We start from the raw sequence: 10000 nt of genomic DNA on the forward strand, positions 1-10000 counted from the left end.
ACGAGCCGAATCTCTGTCGCTTCGCCTCTGCTTTACTCTTTCGATCTTCTCCCCTGCATCGGCATCCTCGGTCTCTCCTTCCTCCTCTCCTTTCTTTCGTTTGTGCTTCTGTCCCGTTTTCCCTCTCGCTCTCCTCCTCTTCCCTCCTCTTACCCCCTCGACCTGGGTTGTTCCCGAGGGCGACGGCTTTTCCTGCAGCAGCGTCTCTATCGTGGCGTTCTGCTGGGCGTCAGTCTGGCCGGATTGTTGAGCCGGGTCCGCCCTCAGCCTCGCCAGCAGGTTGCGGTTTCTCTGGTGGCCCTGGTTCCTGTTCGTGCTGCTGCGGATGCTGCTCGGCGACCTCCTGGACGCGCCGGGTCTTCTGCTTCCATGGCGACCACCGGGGACAGAGGCGTGACCCCTGCGGATAGCTTTCGCACCCGTGGCAATCTTCGTATTTCGAAGGTCAGCGTTGCTAGAACTAGCGGTGCCTGAGCCATAGCGTCTGCGGTGACTTCCAGCGCCACTGGAAGACGCATTGGGGAAGCTGTTGCCGTTAGTGATGATGGTGACGTTGGCGATGGAGATCGGGGAGCTGTGGCTGTGGCGAATGTGGAATACGGTCACGTTGGAGCTGGTGGCGGGACTGGTTCCGCCGTGGGCCGTGAGAGGGCTGCCCCCCCTGCCGCCGGGCACGGAGCTGCTGTGCCTCGGGCTGGCGTCGATGAAGTAGCTGCCGGTGGCGTTGCTGGACCTATATCTGCGAACCCTCCCAGCCCTTCGTCTTCGCTGCCGGCGGGTTATCCAGGTCGGAGGACGAGCCTTCCCCAAGGGCTCGAAAGAATTGGGGATTTCGCGAGTGTCCAGGAAGGGCACGATCAACTCGGAGTCGCCAACCTCGCGAGGCCCTTGGGCAACGTCCCTCTTGTCCCGAGGGATGCCCTTCACCTGCAGGTTCCAATTTTCGACCTTGCTGGAGTTGAAGATCACGTAGGACAGCTGCCAGTGTGAAGCAAGCGTTGAAGTCTCATTACTGTCATTATCATCATTATTATCTTTATCATCATTATATTCATCATTATTAACATTATCAAAATCATTATCACCTCAACCGTCATCACTATTACCATTACTAATCCCGACAAATACAGCTACAATATACATCCATCACAATTCCCTTACTTCGTAGTGTTGATACTTGTTGCTCTCAGTCGCTGGGAAGGACATATACTGGAAAACGTATGTCTTCGCAGCCTGCTCCAACCCCGCCTCCTCCAGGGACACGCAGGTCGCCTCCAGCTTGTCCGTGTCGAAGCCAAACCTCTCCCCGTTCCCGCAGGGCCCTTGCTGTGGGTCCGAAACAGGAAGGTCAGAGTGCGCGTTCCACGTTAGAGGATCTGACATCTCTCAGTCGGTCAGTCTGTTTCTTTCCTCTCCCTCTCCCTCGCTCTCTCTCTCTTTCTCTCTCTCTCTCTGAGCTCTTTACTGTGTGTGTTGTTTGGTAATTAATGTAAAAATTCTAGTTATATTATTTGTCTTAATTCTAAGTGAATCGATGCATCATATGAATACATTTGAGGGAATCGATGTATTTGTTTTAATCCTAGGTACTGACGTGTCATTTGCAGAAGTCCTAAGGAATCGATGTATCATTTATTCCTTTTTAAGGAAAATTATGTATCATTCAATGATCTGTGACGTTACCAGATGTGACAATAACTATTTCATATTCATCCACATTTGAAAATATCGTACCCAATAACGGTATTTCAGGTTCATTAACCCAATAAGAAATAAAAAAAGAAGTGACATGATTCTAAACATGTGAATTAGCGATCTTTCCTCCAAAAAATTCCTATTAGACACTTCTTACGAAACCACGAATCTAGATAATCATTTTCACTTTAATATTCTGCAAGTGGGTGAGCCGTGATTGAGCGGGTCATCCAAAACAGCGAAATATAGAAATGGGAGAAAGCTGATAAGAAAAGGAAGAATTCTGTGTGTGTGTATGTGATTCGCCTTTCATTCAATTAGCAAGGTCCTTGCGTGCATCTCCCTGACCCCGCCCCCTCGTGCCTCTCCCTGACCCCGCTCCCTCGTGCCTCTCCCTGACCCCGCCCCCTCATCCATCTCCCTGACCCCGCCCCCTCATCCATCTCCCTGACCCAGCCCCCTCATCCATCTCCCTGACCCCGCCCCCTCATCCATTTCCCTGACCCCGCCCCCCTCATCCACCTCCCTGACCCCGCCCCCCTCATCCACCTCCCTGACCCCGCCCCCCTCATCCACCTCCCTGACCCCGCCCCCCTCATCCATCTCCCTGACCCCGCCCCCCTCATCCACCTCCCTGACCCCGCCCCCCTCGTGCAAGGAACGAAAGCCAGGGCACAGCAGCCGCTCGAACCGTGTTGAACTGGTAGCAGAAGGTCCCCTGGTAGGGCGCGAAGGGCAGGTCGTCGGTCCACAGGTTGGCGTTGGCGACGCGGCACGGGTCGGGGAGGCAGGTCAGCGCCTTGGTCTCGTTGTCGAACTGCAGCACGTTGCCCTCGCTGCAGAAGGCCTGCTCGTAGAGGTAGTAGCACTGGTCGTCCGGGCCCGGGAACATCCCTGCCGGAGGGAAGTCGCCGTGGTTTGGTTAAGGTTCGGTTAGATATACATGTATGTGTATGCACACACAGACACACACACATGCGCATACGTGTGTGTGTGTGTGTGTGTGTGTGTGTGTGTGTGTGTGTGTGTGTGTGTGTGTGTGTGTGTGTGTGTGTGTGTGTGTGTGTGTGTGTGTATGTATGTATATATATATGTATATATATATATATATATATATATATATATATATATATATATATATATATATATATACCTATATAGGTATATATGTATATATATACATATATACCTATATTACACATCTTTTTTCATCGTATTTTCCTTCTCCGTCTGCAACTTCCACCTCTTACACCTTATCATAAAACTTTCCGAATGCAACAGAATACAAAATACAAAATACAACCTTCCACATGGAGCGGCGTGACCCTCACCTTCGGGGCAGTCGCAGACGGCCATACCGGAGGCGGTGAGGTAGAGACGCCTGTTGCCCGGGCACAGGTTGGGCTCGTTCACGTCGTGGCAGAGCTGGTCCTTCTGCACGTACACGTAGTTCTTGGGGCACAGTCGGGGCACGCATTCGCCCTGAAGGAGGAAGGGAAAGCGGTTGGACTCTCTGCAACTTGTGCCGGGGTGAGAGTTCCGAGTCAGGTCATGGATTTTAGATTTTTTCCCACTCTATTCTCTTTCTCTTTCTTCTTCTCTGTATTTCTTTCTCTTTCTCCCTCTCTCTCTCTTTTTCTCTTTCTCTCTCACTCTCTTTCTCTATCTCACTCCCACTCTCTCTCTCTTTCTCTCTCACACTCCCACTGTCTCTCTCTCTCTTTTCCTCTCACTCCCACTCTCTCTCTCTCTCACTCCCACTCTCTCTTTCCTCTCTCTCTCTCTTCCTCTCTCTCACTATCTCTCTTTCTCTTTCACTCTCTCCATTTCTACCTCTCCCTCTCCCCCTTCCTCTGTCTTTCTCCCCCTTCCTCTGTCTTTCTCTCTATTTCTCATTCTCCTTCCTCTTCCTCTCCATCTAACTTCCCCTCCCTCCCCCTCCCCCTCCCACTTCCTCTCCCTCTCCCCCCCTCTCCCCATCACCTCACACATCCACGGAGATCTAAATACCTTGAAGACAAGTTAGCTGAGACACGAGAAAGAAATTCTTGACAGCGGTCTATCCGGAAGAAAAAGTGTCTGAGAGAACTTACCATGTTCTTCTGTTCGTTAAAGAGAACCCAGTGTCTCTCTGTGCAGAAAGTCATCGAGAGCAGAGGCACGCAGTTGTAGTCAAGGAGGACCTCCGTTCGCTTGCAGTTGTCGCTTGGGTCATCATCTCCTGGGCATCAGCGTGGGAACAGTGATATTATTCTTCATTGAACGTTGGTTCTGACACTCGGAAAATATTTCTGTGATTCTTACGCGTCTTCTTGTACACAAACTGAGCGGATTCATAAGATATAAAACTCACTAATAGTCCACATTACAACTCAAAAAAAAGAAGAAAAAAATCGCAAAAAAAAAGATATCTCGACCACTGACCTTTGACCGGGATCTCTGGCGGGATGACCCGGATGGAGTTCCGGTGGTACTGCGTGGGCACGGGGAAGAACCACACCTTAGGCGGCGACTGGATGCTGGTGCTGTGGTCTGGGTAGCACTGGTTCAGCTGTGTCACGCTATACGCTAAGATGATACCCGCTGCCACGCCACTCAGAGAAATGAACGAGGACCTGACAGAGTGAGTGGCAGAGGCGCATGACACTGATGACAGGAGGCGCGGATTCGAGTCCCAGAGCTGCCGGACCTGGGGGTAGGGGTGGAGGGGTGAGGAGGAGAGAAGAATGGAAGGAGGAGGAGGTAGGAGGAATGTGAGGGAAATAAGAGAAGAAGGAAAGGGTGGAAGGAGGAGGAGGCGGATGGAATGATGATAAAGCAAGAGAAGGGATAAAAGGAAAGAGGGGGTAGGAGGAACGTGAGGGAAATAAGAGAAGAAGGAAAGGGTTGAAGGTATGAGGGAAAAAAAATAGGAGGAGGGGCCGGATGGAATTAGGATAAAGCAAGAGAAGAAAGAGATAGAAGGAAGGGCGGAGAAAGAGGAGAGTGGAAGTGAAAAGGAATGAAGATGAAATCAATGTGAGATTGTGGTGTCGGGAAGGTTTAGAAGGAGACGGAGATTCCTTGGCCTCGAGGTTTACTGAAGGAATTACAAGTGATTGCGCCAGCTCGGGAGAAACGTGCCTTCCCTGGACAACTCTCCTCGGAACCTCTGGTACAAAAAAGCTGAACAGGCGTGGTGTGTGCAAGGAATAACGTCACGCTACCAGGCTTACGTACACTTTACACTGAACCCGGCTTTTGCACAGAGAAGCAGACATGAGTACACACTGATAGACATACGAGGTATAGGCAAGGATGTGGAACAAGTGATATATATAGAGACAGTAACATATACAGGTTGCATACACACTTCTCAGCACATATCCACAATAAAGAGATGGAATTGAGGATAAAAATAGTGAGGTGGAAACAAGAGACAAGACAGGAAGCAACAGTCCTATGGATTCTAATCGCTAACTACATCAGTCCCAATTCGAATTCAATATATACAACAAAGGAAATCAAAAACTCAACAGCGAAGTGTGTTTTTTTCGCATTTCTACTCCCTGGTATAAAATAAATGTAAATCTCTCTTACCTGTCACCTAAATAAAATAAAATAAAACCCAACAGTGATTAATCAGTCATCCATACTGATCAATTAAATACAAACCCAGCAGTGATTAATCAGTCATCCATACTGATCAAGTAAATAAAATCCAACAGTGATTAATCAGTCATACATACTGATCGATCTATAGGCCTACCCCCTACAAAAAAAAAAAAAAAAAAAAAAAAAACAGCATGCCTGATCTACCTTCTCGACGACCGAGATGTGGAGGGGGACGCGCCCCCCGTCCGGCGTGGTGACGTGAGGCAGCGCCCGAAACTGCTCAAGGGACAAACTGGAGAGGTTGTGCTGGAGGTTGTTCAGGAGGGGCGGCAGCGTGGGGTCGACGTTTCTGAAATGGGCGGAGGAGAGCTGTGATGATGCACGTGGTAGAGTGTAGAAGCTATGGGTAGGGTAATACATGCATACTCGCACATGCACACGCACGCTCTCGCTCTCTCTCTATCTATCTATCTCTATTTATCTCTATCTCTGCCTGTCTGCCTCTGTCTCTCTCTCTGCCTCTCTGTCTCTGTCTGTCTGTCTGTCTCTCTCTCTCTCTCTCTCTCTCTCTCTCTCTCTCTCTCTCTCTCTCCCTCTCTCTCTCTCTCTCTCTCTCTCTCTCTCTCTCTCTCTCTCTATTTCTCTCTCTCTATCTCTCTCTCTCTCTCTCTCTCTGTGTTTCTCTCTCTCTCTCTCTTTCTCCTCCCCCTCTCTCTCTCTTTCCATTTCTCTCTCTCTCACTATCTATCTATCTATCTATCTCTGTCTGTCTGTTTGCCTCTCTCTCTCTTCCTCCCCCCTCCCCCTTCCTCTCCCCCTCCCCTCACACACACTGACCTCCGCCGTCGCCTTCTTCCTGAGTTCGGCGGCACACAACAGGAGGCGGGGGAGGCGGCGCAGAGGTTGAAGAGCCCCAGCAGGTAGAGCGCCGTCAGCACCGAGGTGGTCACGGCGCCCGAGCAGGACCCCGCACCTGCCCGTCTTGCCACCTGAGGGAAGGTCAAACAAGGTCATTGCAGTGGGAAATAAGTAACAAGTAAATACATAGGTAAAGCAAAATAAATGGATAAGCAAATAAATATATAGGTAAAGCAAAATAAATGGATAAGCAAATAAGTAGAAGGTAAAGCAAAATAAATGGATAAACAAATAAATATATAGGTAAAGCAAAATAAATAGATACGTAAAGCAAAATAAATGGATAAACAAATAAATAGGTAAAGCAAAACTTGATAAATCGTTTTAATTCTATGTTTATGAGTGAAATGCAGGATGGACTAAAAGTCAAGATTACTGTGTTCTATACAATCACAAAGATCATCTGGAGAATCTGTATTCAAAATATAGTAACCAACATCAGTAGAAGACAAATAAATAAACACATAAATAAAAACTAAATAAATAGTTTTAATTCTGTTATTAGTGAAATGCAGAGTGAATCAAAATATAAGAATCTGTATTCGAAACATAACCAACAAATATGTAAGACTCCCTCAGAAAAAAGCTAATCAGGAGAATTTATATTCCAAACAACAAACAAATATGTAACATAGACCCCCTCGAAGAAAAAGAAAACGGGAGTCCACAGAAAACGCGGCAGCCCGACCCAGTACCTCCTCCAGGGACCGCCAGTCGCTGAGGTCGGAGTGCTTGAGGGCGTCCACGTAGGCCAGCGTGTCGGCCTCGGAGGGGAAGCCGTAGTGAAGGAGCGCCTCCTCGGCCGCATGGCTGGGGCCGAAGGACGGCTGCATGAACGAGTTGTACGGCGGCGGGGGCTGCATGAAGGGGCTGGGGACCACGACGCCGCCGGTGCTTACGCTGAGGAGGGGGGGCGGATCGGGCATGGTGTTGGGAGGGTCCTGCGCTGGCTCACACGGCGCCGCCCATCACACTCTCTGCGGGCGGGAGGGACAGGGGTCAGGGCGCACTCACAGGAGATATAAATGCACTGTTAATTAATGGTCAGTCAATTTTATATTCTAAAAAACAAGCTACTGTGCTACCAAGCAGAGGGACACTTTCAGAATAGGGTTTCCTAAGCTTTTTTTGTTTTTGTTTTTGTGTGTATGTGTGTGAGTGTGCGCGCTTGTTAGCCTACTTATAACCATGTTTAGACTGGTCCTTGTTTAATTCCTCAATTCTTTACCCACTTCATATCGTACATTTTGAAATGCGTAAATGGATGTAGACGAGTAATATCAGTCGATAAGAAACCATAGAATACGCCAAAAATAAACCCAAAAACAATATCGCACTGTAGAAGACGTCCTGCATTCCCCTGTGGTGTGAGATCCAGGCAACCACAACACACTCTCCGCCACACACTGTAAAGGGAAAGACATCGTAACCTCCTTTTTTCTATTGTGTGATCATCGCTTATCATTGTGGTAAGTCGGTTTATTGAAAAAGATCATTAGCTTATGAACTTTCTCTGTGTGTCGTTACGTATTCTCTATAAACTTTTCTTTTTCTGACCCCGGAGAATAGTCAAATAGCAGAAGACAATGGTATTTTTTCTATCAATTCCACAAAGATAGTTATAAGCCTATACAGGAAAATGATGAAACGAAGTAGGCCTATAAACTATTCTGTGGCCGGTACTCTTTGGGAATCTCAAAATCACCTTGGCATAAAGCAATTTAAATCCTGTATAGGTGTTATCTGTCCCGAGATCTATCCAATACCAGTGTAGGAAAGACTTATCCAAGTAAAAACGTGAAGTAAGAAACATGTGTAAGTGTGCTATATGGGGAAATATATACAGTACTCTGTCTCTATGAAGACCTGTCACATGGCTGGAGAGGAAGAGCAAATATTAACGTACAAACAACAAAAGAAATATGAGAACTGAATGATATATATGGTATATATATATATATATATATATATATATATATATATATATATATATATATATATATATATATATATATATATATATATATATATATGTATATACTTCGCTAATTTCACTATACCCAAGACACTCAAGGTAAAGAGTGGTAATGCACGTTATAGACAAGGAACAACTACCAATATTTAGTGTTGTATATAATTTTTTTTCTTTTTCTAAGTAGGCGCTGTCGTTCCTTGACATATCGCTAAACAAACATTACATGTCTTGGATGTGAACGAATTATCCGTTTTGAAAGTATGCTGGAAAAAAAACGTTAAAATTGTTAAAAGCCGTATGTTGAAATAAAACTTTTATTGTTTTTATTGAACTCACAATGTATAACATCTGTTCCTTGGATGCTTCGATTTGCAACAGAGTATAAGATAATTATACTTTGATTTAGTGGTATGCATATTCTCAACAGACACTTTTTACAAATTTGTTTTCCCAACTCATTTTCTTAAAGCAAATTTCGTCTTTTGTACATGTCTGCGTCCTTCCAAGTGAATTAATTTGTGTTCACTCTTAATCTTAACTTATCATCAAGCAGAAAGTTCTATTTACATTTGGAAACAATAGACATAAATCTTAATCTCTTTTAGGTGAAAATGACTTGATATGAAAAATTTAGCCCGCGTCAATCTAAAAAAGGAAATAAAACGATATGATGATGACAAGTAAACAAAATATGGGATAATATACATTTTAAGCAGTTACGCAAGCAACTGGTGTATACAACCAGCTTGCGGTCGACCCTCTTCCTACCTCCCTCACTCGCCCCACCCCAACCCCCTCCCCCCCCACCACCTCTAAAGACAGGTTAAAGACGGAATAATTATCACAACATCGCCACGTCCTCCCCCTAGATGCCCCCTCCCCTTCCCCCAACCACCCAGAACCCCCAATACCGTTAAATTCTCCATAGACAAGCATCCATACCCTCTCCTTCCTTTACCCTTACCACCCCCCCCTGTTCCCCATACCCATGCTACCCCTACACTCACTAACCCCTTCCCTGCTGAACCCTCCTTACCAGCCCCCGCCCCTAAGACCACCTCATAGTCGCCTTATACCTCATGGTCGCCTCATGGCTTATAGTCTCATACCTCAAAGCCGCCTCATAGCTCATAGTCTCATACTTCATAGTCTCCTCATTCCTCATAGTCACCTCATACCTCCTGACTTTTCTTCATGGGCGAGGGTGGGGATGGGGGTACGTGGATGTGGTGTGGGGTGGGGGGAGAGGAGGGGTTAAGGGTAAGATACCTGTCATACCCATTCGGTTTCTCTCTGTTTATCCACGTCTGTCTCTCTCTCTCTCTCTCTCTCTCTCTTCCCCATTTTCTTTCCATATATAGAGTGTTATCGACCCGCCCATCTTCACACATAAATACCCACGTATGTATGCTTGTCCCTCGGTCGACTTAGGATAAGGATCGTCAAAGACATATATATATATATTATCTGGAAAATGCGGACCTTAAGGGAAATCTAAACCTGGAAAATGGATAAGCATCCTAATGGGTATTAACCCGACGGGCGGCCGAGGGTGGGGGGGGGCAGCGGCAGGCACGTGGCACAACCTTGGAGGCCCCCCCCCCAGGAGAGTGGTTGGAAGGGGGGCGGGGGGTTTCGGACGATACGTTGCACTATGTGTGATTTGCTGAAGGAAATAAAGCATACACGGACACACAATCGTGTTTATGGGTGTATATGTTTATAAATGTGTGTGTGTGCGTGTGCGTGCGTGTGTGTGTGTGTGTGTGTGTGTGTGTGTGTGTGTGTGTGTGTGTGTGTGTGTGTGTGTGTGTGTGC

The 10000-nt window shown here is 46.9% G+C and overlaps 1 protein-coding gene across 3 annotated transcripts in view; it reads right to left on the bottom strand.

Moving 5' to 3' along the window:
* The window catches only part of LOC113808344 (uncharacterized), a 212464-nt gene that overhangs the window by 5322 nt on the left and 197142 nt on the right, over nucleotides 1–10000 (bottom strand). For 2 of the 3 annotated variants that reach the window (XM_070131859.1, XM_070131858.1), the window contains exons 4-12: nucleotides 6903–7182; nucleotides 6127–6278; nucleotides 5494–5638; nucleotides 4120–4384; nucleotides 3789–3916; nucleotides 3027–3177; nucleotides 2387–2589; nucleotides 1162–1326; nucleotides 1–978 (exon numbers count right to left, since the gene is read on the bottom strand). The exon at nucleotides 1–978 is cut by the window's left edge and continues 33 nt beyond it. In XM_070131859.1, the coding sequence (XP_069987960.1) occupies nucleotides 1–978; nucleotides 1162–1326; nucleotides 2387–2589; nucleotides 3027–3177; nucleotides 3789–3916; nucleotides 4120–4384; nucleotides 5494–5638; nucleotides 6127–6278; nucleotides 6903–7133 (2418 nt within the window). In that variant the 5' untranslated portion in view covers nucleotides 7134–7182. Of the gene's footprint in view, nucleotides 979–1161; nucleotides 1327–2386; nucleotides 2590–3026; nucleotides 3178–3788; nucleotides 3917–4119; nucleotides 4385–5493; nucleotides 5639–6126; nucleotides 6279–6902; nucleotides 7185–10000 lie in introns of all 3 variants that reach the window. The other variant, XM_070131857.1, reaches the window with a different exon arrangement.

This window comes from Penaeus vannamei, chromosome 17 (assembly GCF_042767895.1).
Source record: "Penaeus vannamei isolate JL-2024 chromosome 17, ASM4276789v1, whole genome shotgun sequence".
Classification (NCBI taxonomy): domain Eukaryota; kingdom Metazoa; phylum Arthropoda; class Malacostraca; order Decapoda; family Penaeidae; genus Penaeus; species Penaeus vannamei.